The sequence below is a fragment of the Pseudonaja textilis genome, chromosome 6, assembly GCF_049901715.1.
Source record: "Pseudonaja textilis isolate UNSWEBS1 chromosome 6, rPseTex1.2, whole genome shotgun sequence".
Taxonomy (NCBI): Eukaryota; Metazoa; Chordata; class Lepidosauria; order Squamata; family Elapidae; genus Pseudonaja; species Pseudonaja textilis.
Window position 1 is genome coordinate 50214646 of NC_141995.1, and position 24520 is coordinate 50239165.

The 24520-nt window shown below is 41.2% G+C and overlaps 1 protein-coding gene across 2 annotated transcripts in view; it reads right to left on the reverse strand.

The window, feature by feature from the left end:
- Window positions 1–941: 941 nt before the first annotated feature.
- The window catches only part of DTHD1 (death domain containing 1), a 37638-nt gene continuing 14059 nt past the window's right edge, over window positions 942–24520 (reverse strand). Inside the window, exons 5-10 of one of the 2 annotated variants that reach the window (XM_087936578.1) lie at window positions 19944–20188; window positions 17434–17598; window positions 13285–13574; window positions 9272–9513; window positions 7164–7221; window positions 942–5296 (exon numbers count right to left, since the gene is read on the reverse strand). In XM_087936578.1, coding sequence (XP_087792704.1) covers window positions 4992–5296; window positions 7164–7221; window positions 9272–9513; window positions 13285–13574; window positions 17434–17598; window positions 19944–20188 — 1305 coding nt within the window. In that variant the 3' untranslated portion in view covers window positions 942–4991. The remainder of the gene's footprint in view (window positions 5297–7163; window positions 7222–9271; window positions 9514–13284; window positions 13575–17433; window positions 17599–19943; window positions 20189–24520) is intronic. The other variant, XM_087936579.1, reaches the window with a different exon arrangement.

Genomic DNA, 24520 nt, shown 5'->3' on the forward strand with positions numbered 1-24520 from the left:
CTTTAAGAAACATACACTGAGGCCATCTGGTGGTTTAAGGTCCTACTTTAAATTCATCCATGTAGTATATTATTCCCACAATTGGGATAGATCCAGATTTGTCATTTTTAACAATCAGTTTTTTTTTTCCAGATAATTGCCTGGACAGAGACCGGAAGTTTATTTTAGCACTTTAATTAATTTAGAATAGTCCCAGGACTGGGTAGTTTGGACAAATGAGTGTTTTTACATTGCAGAAGTTTTTGCTCAGTTGGCACCAAAGTCATGGGATTGATTATTCAGTGCAGTGGATGATGGACGCAAAAAAGCAAACAGTGACTAAAACAGAAGGATTTGGGTATTTAGGTTTTCCGAAGGAAAAAAACATAGGAAAATTCTTCCAGACCCAACAGATGCCTCCAAAAACGGATTACATTTTCCAAATTATGGAAAAGGTATTCTTTAATAAAGTATATAAGACATTGGCATGGTGTTTTGATGAATTGCTTTCTGAAGATGCACAGAGAACCCTGGTAAAAACATTAATTGTGATTAGGAACTAAAATTTTTATATTTTAAATCTGTATCTATTTTAGTACCGCTTTACATGGCATTGAAAGGGCCATGTTTTGGTCACCACAACACAAAAAGGATGTTCAGACTCTGGAAAGAATGCAGAGAAGAACAACAAGGGTGATTCGGGGGCTGGAGGCTCAAGAAAGGGAAAATATAGTGAAATTACAGTATTCCCTTTCCACTTAACTTCTGTTTCCTTCCTAGCCAAAATGCCATTGTTGGAAGATTTAAAAGAACAGGTTAAAGATAGATCATCACTGAGAAAATCTATCTGTATGGTTCAAATTACTTGATGACATATAATCAATCAATTAATCAACCAACCAATCAATCAAGATCTTTGCTCCAGGAATCACAAGCACACAGAAGACAACAGTACAGAGTACAATAGTTACACAGGTTTATTGAATTAAAGATTCTCCCTTTAATACATATCACAATTATACTACATCTAATTACAACAATCAACACAACTACCAAAATGGAAACAGAGAAGTTATGCATATCAGAGTATTAGTCAAAATTGTCTTGCACGGTAACTCATTTCCAAAAGAATTTCTGATATAGTAATGATAGCAAGAGAAGGAACAGGCACAAAACAGCAAATCACAAATAGCAAGCTGCAGAATAGACAAGCTTGCGCACTCTGTGTTTACATCTGTACATATTTCACATGCTTTTCTGTAGGAGAAGGAGTGGCAGAGTTTGGGGGCAGAGTCAAGAGAGGAACCAGCTTAGAATCATTACATTCCCACAAGTGATCTAACTTCAACCCCTTTTGAATTCTATTAATTCTTATCTAGTGCCAATTTAGGGTTTAGGCCTACATCCTTCATTAGAGTAGTGTTCATCATACAAATATATTTGTATTGTTTGATTGCTTTTTGATTTTGTAACCCAGTCAGAGTCGCGTCATGTAATGAGTAGAGTGACAAATAAATTTAAGAAATCAATAAAGTAAATAATTCATTGAGTTTCTTTTTACGATCACCAGAAAAGTCACGTGCTAGGCAAATCTGCAATGCAACTTTGCATTCTAATAGTCTACTGAGATTCTCAATCATCCAGGTGACGGTTGTCCCAAAGGTGCTTTTTTTCAGGAGGCAACTGGGCTTTCATGTTTTTTCTTTGAAGACATTTCACTTTTCATCGACAGATAAACATCCAAATGGCCTCAACGACCCTCTAATAGGATGCAAATGACCAGCTGTCTACAAGGAGTATAAATCTTTCCATTCTCCACCATCCAGCTGGAGCTGAAGAAGCTTCTTGGATGAGAAGTGAAATATCTTCAAAAGAAAAAACAAGAAAGTGCAACTGCCTCCTGAAAAAGCACCTTTGGACAACCATGACCTGGAGGATTGAGAACCTCTAGAGCAGGGGTGTCCAACCTTGGCAACTTTAAGACTTGTGGACTTCAACTCCCAGAATTCCTCAGCCAGCAAAGCTGGCTGAGGAATTCTGGGAGTTGAAGTCCACAAGTCTTAAAGTTGCCAAGGTTGGACACCCCTGCTCTAGACTTTTAGCTGTGCAATTTCGGATGAACACCATTCAAATGATGCAGGAGTATGAACAGATTTCCAGAAAAATTGCAGACTACAGGAACCATTAGCAGTACTCAGGTGACCCTGAGGACACAGATAAACCTCCAAGTGGCCTCAAGGACTCTCTAATAGGATGCAAATGACCAGCTGTCTGCAAGGAGTATAAATCCTTCCATCCCCCACCATCCAGTCCCAGCTGAAGAAGCTTCTTGGAAGAGAAGCAAAATATCTTCAAAGAAAAAAAAAAGTCCAGTTGTCTCTTGAAAAAAACACCTTTAAGATTGCATTTTAATAAAACATGGAGTCTACCGGGATCACTAATTTTTGGTTTCTGTGCAGTCAAGAAATCCTTCCCTCCTGGATCTATTTGAAGTTATTACATTACACAGGAAAGATTATGTTTATAAAAAGAATGCTAAGGCTTCATTGTTCATGGCTCAGAGAAATATCATTTATCCTCATGTGGAAAAAAATGATGACTGCTCTTTCAAGGAATGTATGTTTCAGAATGTTTTTGTTCATAAGGGAGTTATAACTGACATAATATTTTGGATTCAGTAAGTCCTTTGACATGTATTTATTTAAATATATCTTCCCCCTCTATCTCCATGGTCTTAGGACAGCTTAAGGAAAAGTGAAGCACATTTTCTAAATCAAGGATGGAGCTCTTGAAAGACTCTTGAAACTTGGTATTTCAAAAAGAATATTTTATTGAGCAGAAATGATAACAGAACAAAGGCAAAGCAGACTCTGAATTCTTTTAGGCAATAGAGTTAGAATTAAAGCATTAGTGACCCCTCCTTTCAACCCAAACCACAGGTGTGAAGATGTTATTGTAATGGCCATCCTGAGAACCAGATAAGCAAGCATTCCCAGGGGCATCTTCTGCTGGCTTTCAGAGTGGAACAACCCACATGGCCCTCCCCCCTTATACATTCCCCCAAAGGTAAGAAAATCTCCAGGCTTAAGCAACAGGATAAAGGTTATAAAACAACAGTTGTAAAAAGTAGGAAGAAAGAAATATACTCGCTCCTCTCCCTTCCCCAATTGAATGGCAGTATCACTATAGGGATCTGACAAATGGACTTAGTGACATATGCTTAACCAAGTCCAGGAAATACCATATTCCATATGTACTTGATAGCTAAATAACTTTTGCAAGAAGACAAGCCTGAAGATACTCCAGCCTTTGACACACCAGGGAGACATTTAAATGGTATATGGGTGCTCTGTCCTCACTACACGTTAGTCTGTGTGGAGCTCAACCTGCAGCTAAACCCACCTATCCTCCAATAAAACAGATCATGTGTGTATTGAAAGAACGGGATAAGGTGAAACTGGGGAAAACTGGGATACATACAATGAGAACCAAATACAAGATAGGCAGTATTGAGTGACTGCTGAACATAGCAATGAATAAATACAAGCAATTTAAATCTCACCAGCAATGCTCTGTATGTGGGATGTGGGTTTGTTCTTGGATGACCATGTGCCACAGATTAAGATGGATTCTTCTTTGTGCTTCTGCCTTCTCCAAATGCTAAAGGAAATGGAGTCTGGCTTCCCAGCATGCACTTGTTTTGAGAGTGCAGGCTGATGGATAATGGGGCGGGGTTAGCTTCAAACAATATACTTGGTATTTGTCTCTCTGGCCACTAGATGGGCTAGAGAGCAACAACAATATATTAAAGATTGTATGTTGGGGCATATTTGTCCCTCTGGCCGCTAGATGCGCCTAGAAAGCAACAGCAGTATATAAAAGTTATATGCTGGAGCATGACAATGGGAATGACCTTGGAAGACCTGACTAAGAGATGCTACCTAGGGAAAGATTAGATAAGAGAGTGCAGAGCCTACATCTATATAATGGGTAGAACAAGAAGTTCAAGATGGAACATCTCTAAGTTCTTGAAGTTGTAAAGGCAACAACAGGGGAATCGAACTTTCAGACTAGCAAGATTGATGCCAGGTAGATCAGACAGGAAACACAACCCGATAAGCTAATTCTACTTTATTGTAAAGCTACACCAGCAGAATCTCCACATGTTGATTCACCTCTTGAAAGAGTTTCCATTTTATGTGTTATCGGTGGTATTTAGCCCCTTCAAGCTTGGCCAAAATGTATCCCAACTTAAGCCCAACCTGCTGGAAATGTAAGCAATCACAGGGCACATTCTTCCACGTCTGGTGGCTTTGCCCGAAAATTAAGAAATATTGGATAAAAATAATGACATGGTTAAAAGACTATCACGACTGTCCAAATAGAATTCAAAGCAGAAATTTTCCTACTGGGATTATAAAAGGAAACTACACAAAAGAGATAAAATATCTAATCCTGCACATAGTCACTGCAGCGAGACTAGCACTCGCACAATGTTGGAATGGAGACCTCATGCCGACAGAGGGCTTAATAATCCCAAAAATCTACGATTGTGCTGAAATGGATAAACTTATTTCAGAATTAAAAGAGAAGGAAGACTCAAAGTATTATACAGTGTGGGAAAACTGGTACAAATGGATAAATGACAGAAATAAGCGACTAAATAAATAAGGAATGAATAGTTTAAGAAGGATAATGTATAAGAACAACCAGGAATATGAAACACGCGTGGGAGAATAATTGGTATGTAAGCACTGTCAAAATAGTTTGTAACATTTATAGTGTTTTCATTTTAATGAGATGTATTGTATTTTGAATTTGATGTTTTTAAATGTTTAATAAAGGTTTTTCTAAAATTAAAAAAAAAGAAAAAAAAAGAAAGAGCTTCCATTTTAACTCCAACTTGTCCCTCCGTTCCCAAATCCACATAGGAAGAATGTTCAAGGATACCTTCTTCTTTTCCCCTTATGGAGACCTGACATTTACTTCAATCCGGCCCCACAACTGCATCCCTACCGATGAATTTTCTTCATGACGCTTTGGTTGGTCCACTTGAACTGGAGATGTTGAGCCAGGTCATTCCTGCCGATTTTGCAGAGATAGCGCGAGAGAAGCTTGAGCTTGTCGGCAGATCTTGGGAGATGCCGTCTCCAGAAGCACAGAAGCTCATAGATCTGCTCGGTGAGGTGATCGGGGCACTTCAGTCTAATAAATTGAAGGGTGCTTCGGTGGAGAGGCAGGTATTGGGCAAGAAAGTTGGCGTTCTCTTCGGACAACTCTTCTGATAACCAGTACAGTAAGTTGTCCCACATGACCTCTACAAGTCAAAATATTTATAAAGAGATGGAATTGCATGGAATTTTTTTTTTAAAAAAAAAAGTACTGAAGACATAGGGGAATGGGACATGGATTTTGTAATATTCTTATACTTGTTAACTAACATAAAGATAAAGGTTCCCCTCGCACATACGTGTTAATCATTTCCGGCTCTGGCGGGAGGTGCTCATCTCCGTTACAAAGCCCAAGAGCCAGTGCTGTCCAAAGATGTCTCCATGGTCATGTGGCCGGCAGGTCTAAACGCCGCAGGCGCACGGAATGCTGTTATCTTCCCACCAAAGGGGTCCCTCTTTTTCTACTTGCATTTTTTACATGCTTTTGAACTGCTAGTTTGGTAGAAGCTGGGACAAGGAACGGGAGCTCACTCCATTACGTGGTGCTAGGTATTCGAACCACTGAACTGATGTCCTTTCTGATCGATCAGCTTAGCATCTTAGCCACTGAGCCACCGCGTCCCCGTTAACTAACATAGTTTTTTTTTTTTTTAATTTGATCTATTTTTCTCTCTTTTAAAATGGTGATAAGGGCTTATCAAACCTTTGCAGACTGGAACGAGGGACAGTTTTTATCTTATTGCTTGTATGGATCGACTGATAGCCTATAAATATTTCTAAACTGTAAGGGCATATCTGGGCGTTGTTTCCTGATAAGGGAACTGCTTGTTAACGCTAATTGGCATCTGGTTTGTCTCATGAATTCCAAACAACCTTTTTTCCTTATTAACCCCCCACCCCCCAAATTTACATCCCTTCTGGCTTCACCTTTCATTGTAATGAACCTGTAGGGGATTATGGGACGCTAATAGGTAACACGTTTGATTACGTGTAACTGATTTCTTATGCAAAGGGGAAGTTACTTTTGATTTGCCCAATCATCTTTTTTTTTTTTGCATTCCCTTGAATGTCTTAGCTATAAAGCGGAATGTAAGCCAGGGATCTGGACAGTGGTGGGTTTCCAAATTTTTTCCTACCGGTTCTATGAGAAAGAATGTTCTACCATCAAATCAGTTGAGCTAAAAAAAGGGAGGGAGAATATAGGAGAGGTAATGGCGAGGGCAGGTGGGTGGGGCCAGCCAGAGGTGATATTTGCTAGTTTTCCGAACTACTCAAAATTTTTGCTACTGGTACGCGAGAACCGGTCCGAACCAGCTGAATACCACCTCTGGATCTGGAGAACTTGGAAGCATGCACCCCTTTTCTGTTTATTAATCCTGCCCCATCAGTCCTAATTTTTCTGGCTGTGCTTGCTCTTGACTTTAGTGAAAGCGTAAGATTTATTTATTTACTTAACAATTTTATATGACCATCCAACTCAGAACAGAGCAGAATATCAGGATTCCAGCGATCGCCCTAATTAAATCATGAGCCTCGAGCCAAACTTCAGAAAACTTCAAAGGATTTATTAGGAGCGACCTACTGGCATGACCTTCATGAAGCTAACCTGTATGATGCCTGTTTCCAAGTTGCCACAGAACACAACAGAACAGAACAGAACAGCAGAGGTGGAAGGGACCTTGTAGGTCATCTAGTCCCTGGACAGATTACAATATTAAAAATCCACCATATAAAACCCCCTAAATTAGGAATCTTTAGTGCTCTCTGAGCTTGGTTGTTTCCTTGCAGACGTTTCATTACCAAAACTAGGTAACATCATTGGTGCACTGATGATGTTACCTAGTTGGAGAATGAAACGTCTACAGGAAAACAACCAAGCTCAGAGAGCACGAAGGACCTTTCATTTCAACCCTGAGCTACCAATATTCTCATTTTATTGGAAATCCCTAATACTGTGAGGCTCTTAAATGTATAGGGTTGAGCTGGATGCCATTTGGGGATATCACAACGTACCTGATATATCTGTGGAGATTCTCTTTGTGCTTTGTGGGCGGCTGATCAGTTTTTCCTTCTGTTAGGGTGGAAGATATGAACACAAAAAGAAATATTACTGGGGGGGTTATTAAATGAACCACAAAGAGGCCTCTTCAGAGAGAATCAGTGGAATTCTCTCAAATCTGCAAACTCATACGAAATGGATGAAGGTTTGGTTTCCTTTCCTTTCCTTTCCTTTCCTTTCCTTTCCTTTCCTTTCCTTTCCTTTCCTTTCCTTTCCTTTCCTTTCCTTTCCTTTCCTTTCCTAGCAGGGGTTGGACTAGAAGACCTCCAAGGTCTTGTCTCTTCTCTTCTCTTCTCTTCTCTTCTCTTCTCTTCTCTTCTCTTCTCTTCTCTTCTCTTCTCTTCTCCTCCCCTCCCCTCTCCTCTCCTTTCTAACGTGACATATTAGTAGCGCTTTAAAAAGACTTAATAAGGCCACACCTTATTATATCCAGTTTTGGTTACTGGAAGTCTTTGAAAAAAGTGCAGACAAAAGCAACTAAGATGATTTAAGGCCTGGAGACTAAAACATATGAGGAACCATTTCAGGATTTGGGTTTGGGTAGTCTAGAGAAAAGAAGGACTGGCGGGGTGGGGCAGGATAGCAGTATCCCAGTATTTGAGGGTCTGCCATAAAGAGGAGGGGGGGTCAATTTATTCTCCAAAGCACCAGAAGGCAGGACAAGAAACAATGGATGGAAACTAATCCAGGAGAGGAGCAACCTGGAATTAAGAAGAAACTTCCTAACAGGAAGGGCAATTAACCAGTGGAATGCCTTTGCCTTCAGAAGTTGTAGGTGCTTCATCACTGGATGTTTTTAAGAAGAGACTGGACAATCACTTGTCTGAAATGGTAGAGGATCTCCTGCTTGAGCAGGGGGCTAGACTAGAAGACCTCCAAGGTCCCTTCCAGTTCTATTCTGATTGGTTGGTTCTGATTACAAATGAGAATGCAGGGTCTGGTTTGCAGCCTCCTTGGTAATTGATTTGTCAGTTCCTTGTATGAATCCAAAAGATAGGCTACCTTGGTGCACAGGTTAAGTGTAATATGTGAACACACTAGTTCTGATTTATTGCCATTAGCCTTTAATTAATTAATTACAGCAACCCTCTGTGGGCTAATTGGATTGTTGGATTGGATTGTTGGCAATTTTCACTTCTAGAAACACCAAAGTACAATTAGTAAACTCTTCCCAAACCATATACTCTTCCGCTATTGTAGGAAGTAATAATGCAATAGATAACATGATGGAAAATCTAGTTGTTTTCTGAATCTTTTTACGCAGAGCAAAGGGACCTTTTGGGATGCAAGTAGAGCCATGATGGCAAATCTATGGCACGTGTGCCACAGGGAGCAGGCAGAGCCATTTGTGCAGGCACGCAAGCCCCAACTAAACTTATGTGCGTGCCTCCCAGCTGATTTTTGGCCCGTTTGAGGCCATTTTTGCCCTCCCGGAAGCTTGAGGGAAGCCTCTGCAGCCTCAGGATGCTGAAAATGGGCCTTACGGAAATACCGGAAGTGCCGAAATGGGTCTGTTTTCAGCCTCCGGAGGGCCTCTGGAGCTTGGGCGAGGTCGTTTTCGCTCTCCCGGGGGCTTGAGGGAAACCTCTGTAGCCTTGGGAGGCCGAAAAACAGGCCTTCCGGAAATACCAGAAGTGCCCAAACAGGTCTGTTTTCAGCCTCCGGAGGCTCCAGAGGCTTCCCTCAAGCCTCCGGGAGGGTGAAAACAGCCTCCCCCAAGCTCCAGAGGCCCCCTGGAGGCTGAAAACGGGCACTTCTGGTATTTCCGGAAGGCCCGTTTTTCCGCCTCCCGAGGCTGCAGAGGCTTCCTGGCATGGGAAAAACAGCCTCAAATGGGCCAAAAAATCAGCTGGGAGGCGCATGCATGTGCAGAGCAGGTAAGGGGGCAGAGGGTGTTGCGTGTGCATGTAGAGGGGGTGCATAGGGCACATTGCATTGTGGGTGCTGGCACACATGCATGCTATTGTGCGCGCATGCAAACCACAACAAAAAGGTTCATCATCACTGAAGTAGAGAATATTACTATAGATTGTAACATCCTCATGTTAGGAAAAAAGCTCACCTTTGGCAAAGTCACAGCCAGTTTGCACAGGAGGGACTCTTGTTCACGGTCTTCTAGCGGAAGAGGTTCTACGTTGATGAGGGCCACGTCTTTTGTCACTTTGTAAAATAAGGCAGTTCCTTTATAATGGGGTGAACTGTAGTTACCAAATTCATCCACTTCCTTGATCTGAAGAGCAAGTCGTGGTTTTCTCTGTGCATGAAAAGCAAGCTTGTAATTTTTTCCATAGGTGTTCCCGTCATCTGCACAAGTGCAACGCAAATGTTAAGCTACCACTCAATTAAAAACAAAAAAACAAAAATATCAAGTGCTTTAACTGGTCCATTGATTTCATTTGGCACAGAAATCTTCCTCCCTTCCTTCCTGTTTTGAATCTCTAAAACAAACGGTTGGTTTAGACTGGATTGTGAGATCGAAGCAGTTGCTTCCAACTCAACGTAACAACAATTGTTTTATTTAAAAAAAAAGAATTCATAGAAAAGACCTTCTCCTTCATTCCCCCAAATCAATCCAAACAGGACCAACTAAACCAGTTAACTGGAATTAAGGAGAAACTTCCTAACAGTGAGGACAATTAGTCACTGGAACAGCTTTGCCTTCAGAAGTTGTAGGTGCTCCGTCACTGGAGGTTTTTAAGAAGAGACTGAACAATGGCCCCTTACCTGAAATGATATAGGGATGTGATGGCGAACCTATGGCACGCATGCCACAGGTGGAACAGAGAGCCATTTGTGTGGGCACGCAAGCCCCAGGCAAACTTACCTGACTGTGCATGCATGCGCCTCCCAGCTGATTTTCAGGCCTTTTTTGGCCTGCCTCTGCAGGCTTTGCAGGCCAAAAAACAGGCCTGTTTCATCACTTCCTGTATTTCCGGAAATACTGGAAGTGATGAAATGGGCCAATTTTTCGGCCTGCAAAGGCTTCCCTCAAGCTTCTGGCAGGCTGAAAAAGGCCTCAAACGGGCTGAAAATCAGCTGGGAGGTGCAGTGCAGAATCGTGCATTCATGAACAGGGGGCATGGGGAGGCAGGTGCATTGCCTTCTGGGTGCTGGCACATGAGAGCACGCACACAAGCATGCACACATTTTTGGCATAGGAGCCCCCAAAGGTTAGCCACCACTGGTAGAGGGTCTCCTGCTTGAATAGAATAGAGCTGAAAGGAACCTTGGAGGTCTTCTAGTCCAGCTCCCTGCTCAAGCAGGAAAATCTATACCATCTCAGACAAGAGCTTGAGCTGGGGGCTGGACTAGAAGACCTCCAAGGTCCCTTCCAGCTTTATCCTGATTGATTGACCTTAATTTGGAAAGATACTGTAATCTAAATACATGATTTGGAAGCCAGCTTTGACAATTTGAACTGTATCATGGATCCACGCAGGGTTTAACTCAATGGGAACATCCCTGTTATTTACCACTCTTTCCATAAAATGGGTTTTTTTGTCTGTCTGTGTAACATTAGTGCCTATTCTTTGAGTAAACAATGCATTATGATAAACGAAGCTCCCTGGAGCCTGGCTGAATTTCATTACCTCTGTAATTAAAACATTACACTGTTCCTGTTAACTGGGAATAAACTCTTGTTCTTAAAGTCATCTCCAAACCACAATTTTCAGCCTGGGCTGCTGGGAAAAAAAAACCTCTCCCTGCAGTGCCAACTATTGGAGGAAGGATCAAGGAAGGATCTAATCTAGAACTAAGGAGGAATTTCCTCATGGTGAGAACAATGAATCAGTGGAACAACTTTTCTCCAGAAGTTGTGACTTCTCTATTACTGGAGGTTTTTAAAAAGAGTTTGGACCGTCTTTCATTGGACTCAATGGCTTTCAAAATCTCTTCCTACTGTGTTAATCTGTTCTCTTCTGTTCTAATCAAGATTAAACATCAGCTCCAGGAATAATGGGATAGATTGTCCCCCTGAGGCAACAATTTGGTACTTCCTATGCTTATAACTGACTCAAAACCCCGGCTACCACCTGTGCAATGGCAAAATTCTGTGCTGCTACAATGACCACAAGGAATAATTCAGTTACAGAATGATAGATGTCAACTTGCGCCAATTTTGTGTGTGGACATCTCGTACCATTTTTAGAGAAATTATACTTACACATATACGTATCTGCTCTCCAATCATGTAAACAAGGGCAAGATCCAAACTATTTGAGAACATGTATTTTATTACGATGGATGTTATTATCCACTATTAGCAATAGCAATAGCACTTAGACTTATATGTCACTTTCCAGTGCTTTCCATCCCTCTCTAAGCGATTTATAGAGTCCAGCGTGATGCCCACAACAATCTGGGTCCTCATTTTACCCACCTCAGAAGGATGGAAGGCTGAGTCCACTTTGAACCTGGTGAGATTCGAATTGCCAAATTGCAAGCAGCCAGCAGACAGCAGAAGTAGCCTGCAGTACTGCATTCTAACCACTGCACCACCACTATTATTATTAGTATTATCTTTTAATGCTATTGTAAACAGTGATTATTCTTGTCTATTGCTGGTCTATGACTGTAATAAAGTTCTATTCTATTCTGTCAATCCATTGGACACCACCCCCTCAAAAAAAACCCCCAAAAAACCAATTCCAACAACAACTAGGAGAAAGAGAATTATTCAAACATCATCTTTAGACATGTGGCGAAAACAGATAAGCCGAAAATAATGAGCCAGGCTGTGAGGAAGAGACTGTTTAGGCCTCTCTCTAAAGAAAGATTTCATTTTCTGATGAATGAGGTTTATCTGGCACTAGCCACACTCACCCATCAGATAGATGGCAGAGCTGGTGTGTTTGTTACAAGCTGATTACACTTTGCCTTTGCAATGACAGGACTGCGTCTGCCATACGTTTCAATTGTGGTTTGCATGAATTTGATTCATCTTTGATTCTTTCTCATGGTCGGCTGCCTTCATTGTCTTTTCACTCCCTTTCAGGTGACCAAAAAAAGGGTTATAAATCCAGTTAGAAGTAATCAAAATATAGAACAAAGATATGGAAGGGGTAAGGAAGAAAGGGTTGTGTCAATGGCTTGTTCTTCAAGGTTCTTGAGTTCACTGAAAGTGGACTTCCTCTCCTCCATCTCTCAGAACTGTGGAACTTTTAGGACTGACCCTAAGAGATTTAAATCACAACTAGCAGAATGTCTTTATGTATGTTTTTGTGTGTGTGTGTGGTGTGTTTATCAGGTTTATTCTGAAGCCTCAGTGGTGAAATAGTAAACAACAAGAAAGTGGAAGACTGAAGTGAATCGTTTACTCATTTTTCAAATAAATGCCTCACATATATATTTAGGAAGCACAGAATCATCTAACCTTCTTATTTGGGGGAGGGGATACTGTGGTGATTTGTTCCTGCCAGAGCAAAATGCACGTCTGTCAGAATATTCATGAACTGTCAAAGACATGGTAACAAGGTCAGCCAATGAATAGGCATAGCAACTAAGTCAGCCAATAAGGACTGTTTGGAAACTGAAACTGGAAGGAGCCTGGGCAGGGCTCTAGATTAAGCTCTGAGCTCTGAAGCTGCAAACTAGTCTGCAACTCTGAATCAAAACTGAAATTGTTCTCTGTTGTTCTCTCCTCTGCTTGTGTTTTGCCTGTAACTGCTGCCATGTTGGAAGAATCTGCTGTTGGTATTGTATATTTACTTCAGAAATTATGATGTATATAAAGAAGTTAATGAATCCTACTGAATCAGTTATCTGTTGTGCCTTGTGGATTTCATTTTCTGCAACAAACTCTAACAATGTCTGAACGGACTTTAGTGCTAGAACCGATTAAGATCTTATACATATCAGGAGCCATCAATCCTAAAATCCATAAATCCATTAACCATTAAGTGATTACTATAAGAAATGACTGAAGAAGCTGCTCACACACTAAATAACCCTGTCAAGAAAGCAAAACCATTTTTTAAAATCTTTGAAAGTCTCATTTGTAAAGTCCAAAGAGCAGTGACCGATAGCCTGCAACAATGTACAAAATGGAATTATGAATTATTAAAATGGATTTACCTGAAGCACAAATGTTTCCACTGAATTTAAAGTAAACCTGCTCTCCTTCTCTCATTTTAAATGGCTTTGAAGGCTCTGGAGGACCAGAATATCCCTCTTCATGTAGAGACTGCAGCTCCATGCTTAATTCCTTGGAAGGAACCAGTAAGACGAGAATCTTGTAAGGGTCTTCTTTATTCTGATATAGTACCACTTTCACCATGATGTTGTGGATGGCATGTTCCAAATTCTGAATAAACTGAACGAGATGTACATTGTCCATAGCAGAAGATAAGCGAACGATAATAAATCTGTGTAAAGAGGAAGACTTGTTCAGGTCTTGGGATTTAAGAGCCAACCAACAGTGAAACTGATGCAATATAGGCTGATGCAATAAGAATGAATCAGCATAGCATGGGTATTTCCCTTTAAGACTGGGGATCGGTTCTACCCCTTTAAGAGGTGTTTATATAAAGGAAGCCCTTAGAGGGCATGTGCTCTCTCTTTGTGTCTGGTATTAATTGCAGAGTTTTCCCTGTAGAGTTAAAAAGAAAAAAGATTGCATGTAAGGTGTTTTGCCTACCACGTATATGTCTGTATATAACTGTTGTAGATAAACCACTGTGAAATGTCTAAGTCTCTGTGTGCTGTGTTTCTCTCCTGGGTTGTCTCATAATAACAGTCACTTTGCAAACGCTCTGACAAGACTAGGATGTGACAAAGCAAAGAAAATATTGGAGTAGGAGTCACATCTGAATGCAGAAGATTCTCAGTGAATAAAAAGATAAATCCAGAAACTTTTCTTTGGGGTTTAATGGACAAAGACTTGGGGAGGGGGGGAATTGGAACCTTAATGCTAGGCTTTGTGCATAAAGTAATCTTGATGGCAGCAAGATTACTTTGTGCACAAAAATGGAAGGACACATTGATCCCCATAATGGAGGAATGATTGCAAAAGGTGATGGAGTTAGCAGAGATGGCTAAATTGACTGCTTTGATTAAAGAAAAAGAAATATAATCATTTTCATTTCTACTATGTTTCCCCTAAAATAAGACCCCTCGGCAAATAAGCCCTAGCATGGTTTTTCCAGGGTGCACATAATACAAACCCTTCTCCAAAAATAAGCCTCATCTAAGATTGTCAGTCAGACGGACACATTTAGTGCCATACTTCCTCGAAAATAAGACCTAACCAGAAAATTAGACCTAATGAATCTTTTGGAGCAAAAAACCAGGGCCCATTCTTATTTTTAGAGAAACATGGGTACTTGGAAACCACTAGTGGACTGTGTGCCTGAGGTGGAAAAAAATGCAACATTGATTTTGGGTTTTGACAATAAGATAGGTTTGCGGTTTTAGAAATGGCTAATTTATATTACTATGTAGAAGTAAAAAGTTGAGGTTTGATGCTATTATCTTATTCTACTGCACCAAAGGGAGTTGGGAATCAACACTTTTTCTTTCTTTTTTTCCCATTACCTACACTTTTTGCCTTCCCTTCTTCCTCCTTTACTTTCTCACTTTTTTCTTTTGTAAACTTGTATTTTATATTATAAACGAATTAAAAAAAAAAGCTGAAGACGAAGTTTGCACTAGGTGCTTGTATCTTAAATAAACGGTAGATGCAAAGACACAGAAGATACAGATATAGGAGAGACCTGGAACAGTAATGCAGGAACATATAATTCCAAGGAGATCTGAGAGGATTTATAAAGGTATGCCTGCTGAATGGTTCACAGCAAGTGAGGTTAGAGCATACAGTGTTAGGTATGAACTCAAACTCTTCAGGAGATGATGTCATTGCCAGAAAGGAAAAAGGCAGTCGGGCGCAAATGGTGTTACACAGATGTATTATTACATAATGATGGACTACAGTGTAAAGCAAGGTTTGTTGCACATGGTTTGTAATATTGTTTGCTGACACTGTAACTGGACATAACCTGGTATGTACATTTGTTAAAGGATGTAAATGTAAATGTATAAGACGTACAAGTATTTGTAAACTGATAAGTTAAAAAAGCCTGCATCTATGGAAAATATAATGACCATGTAAAAGCACTTGGATTATCATCTGTTCAGCTTTAAATGTGAGGAGTGTTAAGGTATTGGGATTTAAGAGCTGACCAGATGTAAAGCTGATGCAATGTAAGGCTGATGCAATGAAGATGAATCAGCGTTGACATTGCCCTTTTAAGACTAAGAATGGATCCACAGAAGTTTTACCTCTTAAGAGGTGTCTATATAAAGCAGCCATTAGAGGGCATTTTTTCCTCTCCTTGTGTCCTGTATCCATTGCAGAGTTCTCTCTGTATAGTTAAGAAGATTGATTGCTTGACAGGTATTTACCTACCATATGCATTTCTGTATGTGTCTTGTATATAAACCACTGTTAAATCTCTAAGGCATGTTTTGCTCCTGGGTTGTCTCACAACAGTAGCCACTGTCAACTCATAAAATATTTCTATGGTCTTTTTAGAGTTGCGAACAGAAAGGGAGGGGGGAGCAGTGGAAATTGAAAGTGCATTCCATAAATAGTTTTCAAAGATAGTAACTAGGTGACTGAAGTTTCTGCCATGTAAAATTCTAGCTCATTAGAGGATATGAATTATGATACACCCAGAGGTGGGGGAAAACCAGGGTCAAGGGTGACAATGAATGATGTGCCTCAGAGTCTGCTACACCCAGGCAGTGCTGTGACATGTTTACTCCCAATAAATCCTTTTGAAGTTTTGGAAGTTTGGCTCGAGACTCATGATTTAATTGGGGCAATTGCCGGAATCCTGACAGTCACTCTGGCAGTAGAGAACATTAGAGATGGTAAGATATTGCTGTAGAATCCAACACAGAGGGAAAGCTATGGCAGTTAAATTATAAAAGTGTTGGCTTTTGCTGTCTTCAATGAGGAAGTGAGATTTTCAGATATGGGTTGTCCACAACTGAAGGTTTTAAGAAGAGACTGAAAAGAAACCACTCCGGAATGATGATGTAATTAGTGTTCTAGGATATCGTGAGCACTTTGAACTCAATGGTTCTACCATCCTAAACCCGATTATGTTGATCAGAGGTGAAGAATAGCTGCTTAGCCCTTGGAATAGGATGGTCACATCTGCAGGGGTAAATAATAAAAAGATTAAAAAAAATTAAAAAGCAGAGATTTTGCTTCCACTGAGGATGTCCAGGATGTTAATTAAATCTGCCTTCTTGCAGGTTGCTAGACAATTTCTTGATTTACTATCTTTTATCATTTTTTTAAAGCTACCAGGCGGCTTTAAAATCAGGGGTCCCCAACCTTCAGGCCATAGACCACCAATCAATCAACTGTTGTAAGTCGAGGACTATCTAGTGGACAACCAATTAAATATGAGCGGTGGCAGCCAAAAAAGCCAATGCAATACTAAGTTGCATTAAGTGAGGGATACAATCAATATCAAGGGAGGTACTAATACCACTCTATAAAGCCTTAGCAAGGCCACACCAAGAGTACTGCATCCAGTTTTGGCCACCACACTATAAAAAGGATGTTGAAGCTCTAGAAAAAGTGCAGAGAAGAGCAACCAGGATGATTAGGAGACTGGAGACTAAAACATATGAAGAACGGTTGCAGGAACTGGGCATGGCTAGTCTAGTGAAGAGAAGGACCAGGGGAGACATGATAGTGGTCTTCCAATATTTGAGGAGCTGCCATAGAGAGGAAGGGGTCAAGCTGTTTTCCAAAGCCCCCAAAGGCCAGACAAGGAATAATGGATGGAAACTGAACAAGGAGAGATTCAACCAGGAAATAAGGACACATTTTCTGATAGTGAGGACAATTAACCAATGGAATAGATTGCCAACAGAGGTTCTGGATGCTTCATTCCTGAAGGCTTTCAAGACGAGATTGGACTGCCATTTGTCAGAAATGATGTAGGGTCTCCTGCTTGGGTGGGGGATTGGACTAGATGACCTACAAAGTCCCTTCCAACTCTGTTAATCTGTACCTATCTGTACTGATTGAAAGATTGAAAACGGATGAAATGATCGCCCCCCTCTTCTCCTACTTCATGATCTGAAAGAGGGTGAATCAATGTCATTCTGCTTTTATGATCGATGGGTTGGATATTTTGGAATTTCACGCAAGCCAGTTAATCAGCGATGCCCTGTTCATCTACACATTGGACGAATCCATCTCACCTCTCTAAGGGTTCCTCCAAGTCAACGGACACAAGACCGTTCCTTGCATTTCTCACGGTGATGTCATCCAGTAGCATCCATTCTTCTTCACTGTTTCTGTAGCCCAGGACTTTCAGTGGTTCCTTCAGGTTCTCCCCGTGTTTCCTCGGGGAAGCACTGAGACCTCTGGAAAAATCACAAGAGTAGAGCAAAGAATATACCATCCATCCACCCTTCTCTGTTTCTTCCCTGCTTCTTAATGTCTGGGCTTTGTGATCCAAAACCAACATTTCTTTTGAAGTAGATCCTCCTAGCCTTACCAAATAAAGGTAAAGGCTCTAGGGGGGCAGTGCTCAACTCCGTTACAAAGCTGAAGAGCCAGCGCTGTCTGAAGATGTCTCTGTGCTCATGTGGCCGGCATGACTAAATGCCAAAGGTGCACAGAATGCTGTTACCTTCCCACCAAAGATGATCCCTATTTTTCTACTTGCATTTTTTACATGCTTTTGAACTGCTAGGTTCACAGGAGCTGGGATAAGTAATGGGAACTCACTCCATTACATGGCACTCGGGATTCAAACCGCCAAACTGCCGACCTTTCTGATCGACAAGCTCAATGTCTAAGCCACTGAGCCACCACGTTCCTTACCAACCAGTATGTCTTTAATTGCAACAAATGTGTATTTCTTTCATGGTCCCACTTTTCAACTTTCAAAATGCCCCAGCCAGAAAGACTAAAGAGAAAGTCAGCTTGGGCATTATAGGACGTGAAAGCTGTTTTGGTATATTTTTAATTAAATTTTCATTATAGATAAAAACCAGCTACCCTGGTGGGTTGAAAGGTTTCTACTGTTTTTCATTAGAATTATACAAAGGCAACAAAAAAATAATAAAAGCTGTGCCTCAGAAAGATTGCTAAGAAGATCTGATTGACTTTACATGAAGTTAAATTGCTATTGTTCAAGTTGGCAATCCCTGACAGTTCAGAGGTCAATATATAGATGTTTAAATCAGTTTTCTTAATCTTTTCCCTCTCCATTTGCATTAAATTATATCTCCCATGATGATTAGCCAGCATAATTTATGAATCACAGCAGAGGTGGGTATTCAGCAGGTTCTGACCAGTTCTGGAGAACTGGTAGTAGAAATTTTGAGTAGTTCAAAGAACCAGCAAATACCACCTCTGACTGGAGATTTTACAGTATTGTTGTGGTTCACCAGCAGCAGGTGCGGATGGCCGAAGTCTTGGAGAACAAAGACTCAGATGAGGGGCCTGTGTGTGATGCAGGGATGGGGACAGGACCATCAAGGAGTGGAATGCTGCTTTCGGAAATTGTGGAGGCTGGCAGCAGTGATGAAGAGGTCCCTGAGGAGCCTGTGTCCAGGGCATGTGCACATAGGGCTTCTCAAAGGAAAGAGCAGCTGCAGCAGCACGGGAGACTCGGGAGTAAGGCTGCAATGTAATGGCCCCTCCCTTCAGAGATAAAAGCCAGCTGAGAAACCGGAGTTCTTTGCAGGAAGCAAAGAAGTGTTTGCACTCAAGCCTTGTGGATGTTCGGACTCTCTTAGTTGGTGTCTGGAGACTCTTTGTGTTTGAAAGAGTTCTTGGCAACTTTATCTAGTGTTCTTGGCAGCCTTGCACAACCTTGGCAAGGTTCGTTCTTATCAGAGACAATTAGTTTGAAACAGCCTTTTAACCATGAAGGAACGGAATTTGTGAAGAACCATTAAAAGGTTTTGCTGTTACCTCCATCTGGTGTTTGCTTCCTTGGAACAAGGTTTGGGTCAGAATACCTTCCCCTGCCACGCCCACCAAGCCACACCCCCAGAACCGGTAGTAAAAAAAAATTTGAATCCCACCACTGGATCCCAGGAACAATAGCCAGCATAACCTATGGTTATCCCGCTTAGAGATACTGAGAGTTATGATCCATACAACTGGAGGATGTCAGATTACCAATAGAAGAGAATGTGTGTAGCTCAGGGCTGAACTGAGGGGTCCTTGCTCTTTGAACCCGATTGTTTTCTTACAGAGGTTTCATTATCCAAATAAGTAACATGATGGTGCAGTTGTTAGAGTGTGGTACTGCAGGCTACTTCTGCTGCCTGCTTGCTGGCTGCCTGCAATTTGGCTAGAAAAGAGGGGAAGGAAGAAGAAAGGAGAATGAAGAGGGGAGGGAAAAGAGGAAAAGGAAGGAAGGGAGATTATGAGAGGGAGGGTCTCAGGGAAGTCCTGCCTTAGCACTGGGCCACCACAGGTGCCCCCCACATTAGCCCCATGGCCATGCCCACCATGGCCACACCCCATACCCCTCTGGCCCTCTGAGGTAAAACACAACCCTGACGCAGCCCTCAGTGAAATCAAGTTCGACAGCTCTGTTCTAGTCTCTCAACATCTTGAGATGTTAGAAAGGTTGCCTTCTCTCCATAATTAAATTTGAAGAGTGGAAGAAGACAACAACGGCAAACCATTTATGGATTCTGGGTCTACCTGAGACATTTTCAAGAATGAGTTCCTTCTTATTTCTCACCGGAAGTTATGAATGCTTGTAACTCTGGGGACAGAAGCAGTCGCTGCCCTTCCGGAATCTGTCTCAATACCCTCTCTTCGTTTTTCTTGATTTGGAGGGCAAGGTAGAACTACAGTGATAGCTCTGTTGAGTGGCAGAGATGAAGAATATTCCAGGTGGACCAGAGAGCTGGTTGATATGACTGAGTGATATTCGTCATGTTTTGTTTTCAATATTGAAAGTGTGGATTGATCAATCGGCTGAACCTGCATAGAATTAATATTGAAGGGAATAGTAATAATAAATAAAGAAATTTAGTAGAATATATTATAGCATTAAGTAGAGAGTTACTCTATAGGCATTTGTTATCTTGCTGTTGTAAAAAAGATTTCCTTAACCTTTCACTTGTTGTAAAACATATGCCTGCAATCAGTTACATCCTTCTCCTATTAAGACACATGATTGTCCTATCTAAATCAATCTGAATCCACCTGTTTTCCTGGACTGATACATTTCATCCCAGCATCAACCCCTGGGAATGAAATGTACCTCCATTTGGAGGAATCCACACATTTGAAGTATGCTGTTAATAGCCTCCTTAAGTGGTCCATTGTGATCAATTAGATGGACAATAGGAGAGGAGATAATGAAAGGTAAACATTGCCGAAAGAGATTTGTCTTTTGCAGTAAATTTGTAAATCTAAGTTAGAGATATTTACAATGCAGTTACTCAACTTCTAAGAATGTTAAAGGTATAAGAAGGATAGGGCATCTTCCTGTATTTTGTAGAATTTTCCTCCCATGTCTCTTGTGATGTGCTAGGAACTTCTTCCCAGATCTTTAACTCTGATCAAAGAATAAAAGTCTGCTTTATTTAATTTGCAAGCCTCCGTTTAGGCCCCTTTGTTTTGGTTCATTTTTGGCTTAAGCGTACTTCCAGACCTTACAATATGATTGCGGGCATAATTATCATTATCATCCCTCATTCAAGGTAGTTTTGAATATTCATTCACACATGCTCAGGGATCAATGGAAATAGGAAGGAGTTTTCCAAGAACCAATGGAGGGAAACTCATCAACGAGGGAAGCAACCTAGAACTAAGGAGAAATTTCCTAATGGTGAGAATAATCAACCAGTGGAATAGCTTGCCTTCAGAAGTTGTGGGTGCCACATCACTGGACTGGACAGCCATTTGTCTGAAGTAGTAGAGATGGTACAGGATAATAAAAACAAGGACAAATAGGCTGAAAAACAGCTTCTATCTCAGGGCAGTCACTCTACTTAATTCTACTGTACAGTGCAGTATTAATGCAATATCAGGGGTTTTTTAAATTCAATGTACAGAATGGGAAGGATGTGTGTTTGTGTTTATTTTCATATTCATTATTGTACGAGGTGCAATGACAATAAAGTAAACTAAACTAAAAGCTAAACTCACCTGCTTGAACAGGGAGTTGGACTACAACTAGATGATCTCCAAGGATACCTTCCAACTCTGTTATTTTATGTTTGATGTTCTATCACTTGCCGGCGTATCTCATACCAATACATCAAAATAATAAAATTAAATCTTCATGCGGTGAGGCCCATATTCCTCTAAAGAACAAAGCTATTTGATCATGCCGCTAAATGCAACGAGGATGGAGCAGAATCCTGGAACTCTCCGCTGACCCACCACAGACTTAGCTCCAAAGGGAAGAAAAAGGTTTTCTACTTAATTTTCATGGTAGTTCGTTTACAGAAGCATAATTCAATCCTTGCACCAAGATGAATATCAAGGATAATGAAGAAGGACATGAAACATTGATTCAATTTCTCTCATTAGGTAAGGCAGAGATGTTTCTGCAGGGATCTTCATTAAATTTCCCTTCTGGATAAATTTGAAAAAGCCTGCTATAACATCGGATAAATGTCTGCAGGCAAAATAGAAACGTTCTAGCAAAATAAGGTATAATTTTGAGCTAGACGTTAGATCTAGATAGTACAGATTTAAGAAAAAAAGGCAGTCTCAAAACTGATTGAATTATGCATGAAAATTAAAAAAATTAACAGTCTTCACCCTCTTTCTCTCACACAAACAATCTGAATTTGAGTTGCCTTCTCTGGAATGAAGCCTCTCCCATCTGAGAATCCAGACTACATTCCACCACATTTCAGGATTAGGGAAAGTTGGCCGTATACCAAGTCGTAGGTGTGAACATCATTCAACCAAAGCTGAAATCTGAGTGGACAATCCACTACAAATGTGCATACAACTAGACACAAATATAGTTCCTCCCCAGTGCCATCACCCTGCTAAACAGCTAATCGGTCTTCTTAGGCCTAAACCCATATAGTAGGGCTGTATTGCTATTATCCTTCTCATCTTTCCTACTATCTTCTCCTATTGGTATCTTATTATTTATCACTTGTTGTTCGTATCTTATGATGAATAATTGTAACTATGTTGTATGATCTATGATCTATTACTTTATTGTATGTATGTACTGAGATGTTATGCACCGGAGACAAATTCCTTCTTTGTCCAATCACACTTGGCCAATAAAGAATTCCATTCCATTCTATTCTCCTCTATTCTATTCTCTGTGGCAGAATATAGTCCTTTTGAAATAACAGAATAATAGAGTTGGAAAGGACCTTAGAGGGCTTCTAGTCCAACCCTCTGCTCAAGCAAGAGACAGTATACCACTCAAAACAGGTGTCATGCCCCTGTTGGAATGTGATTCCGAGGGGGAGGTCAAACAGCTAACAGGGAGTGGGAGTGTGGCTCTCGTGGCTGTGGAGGAAACTGGGGAAGGGCACAGTGCAGCTGGGCATTCAGAGGAAGACCCAGGCCCATTTCTTCTTCATCCTAGGGCATGCAGGGAGGAACAGATAAGGGAGCAACATGGGTTATGGGGGAGAAAAAGGCCCTGATTCACTTCATTAGCTGCATCTGGGAAAACAGGTATAAAGCGCACAGCACCTTTCTAGAAGCAAAGCGTGCATTATCTTTGTTTGTCACGTCTTATCTGGGTTCTGGCGTCCTCCCAACTGTATATGTTTTGTTATCTTTTGGAAGTCTGCAATTCCTTATCCTGCCCTATCTCGTTAACTGCAGCAGCTTGTGGTTTGTGTTGGTTTTTGTTTATAATTTAGATATACTTTGGGTTTGGACTGAATTTCTTCCCTTTAAAAACGGTTCTTGGGAGAGTGTTTTCTCCAGCCGATGAAAACTGAACATTGGGGGCCAGGTTGGAGGAATTAAAGGGACTTTACCTACTTTTGTGACTTTTTTGCTTTTGTGCCATGCCACAGGTCATCACAACAGGTGGCTGTCCAGTCTCTTCTTGAAAACCTCTGGTGGCGGGCTGCAACCAGTTTAACAACCGGTTTGGTGAGTGTGCATGCGCAGCGTTAAAAAACTGCCCATTTTAAGCTTAAAAACTTACTCTCGATTCATAGAATATTTCTATGGTCTTTTTAGAGTTGCCAACAGAAAGGGATGGGGGAGCAGTGCAACAGCTTGCAAAACCGAAACTGCATTCTATAAATGTTTTCAAAGATAGTAACTAGGTGACCAAAGTTTCTGCTGCCCAAAATTCTAATTGGAGAGCATGATTGATGACTCTGGGCTATGGATGTGTCCCATTGGAGAATGTGAATTACAGTACACCCGGGGTGAAGGAAAAGCCAGGGTCAAGGGTGACAAGGAACGTTGTGCCTCAGAGTCGGCTATACCCAGGCAGTGCTGGACATGTTAATTCCCAATAAATCCTTTTGAAGTTTTGGAAGTTGGACTCGAGACTCATGATTTAATTGGGGGTAGTTGCCGGAACCCTGACGCTTACTTTCTATCTCAGTGCTGGTGAGTAAAACAGCTGAGGTGCGAATCAGCTGAGCTAAAAAAACAGGGAAATACAGGACAGGAAAGGACAGGCATAGGTGGGTGTGGCCAACTGCTCACTGGAACTACCGGTTCGCTAGAACTGGTCTGAATTGGCAGTAGCCCATCACCGATGTTGGAGCACCCACAACTTCCATTCCACTGATTAATTGTCCTCACTGACAGGGAATATCTTCTTATTTGTAGGTTAGTTCTTTCCTTATTATCTTGGCTTTAAGAAAAATGTATCTAGCTCAGTTGGTCTAAAGGAACATGAGTAGCATGCAGAAGTACAGAGAAGAGCAACCAGGATGATAAGAGGACAGGAGACTAAAACATATGAAGAATGGTTGCAGGAACTGGGCTTGGCTAGTCTAGGGAAGAGAAGGACCAGGGGAGACAGGATAGCGGTCTACCAATATATGAGGGGCTGCCACAGAGAGGAGGAAGGGGGTCAAGCTATTTTCTAAAGCACCCAAAGGCCAGACAAGGAATAATAGATGGAAATTGAACAAGGAGACATTCAACCTGGAAACAAGGAGAAACCAGTAGAACAACCAGTAGAACAGAAATTGCCTTCAAAAGTTGCGGGAGCATCATCACTTCAGACCTTCAAGAAGAGATTGGACCACCATTTGTCAGAAATGGTGTAGGGTCTCCAACTTGGGTGGGGGTGGGGGTTGGACTAGATGACCTACATGGTCCCTTCCAACTCTGATTATCTGTTAAAGC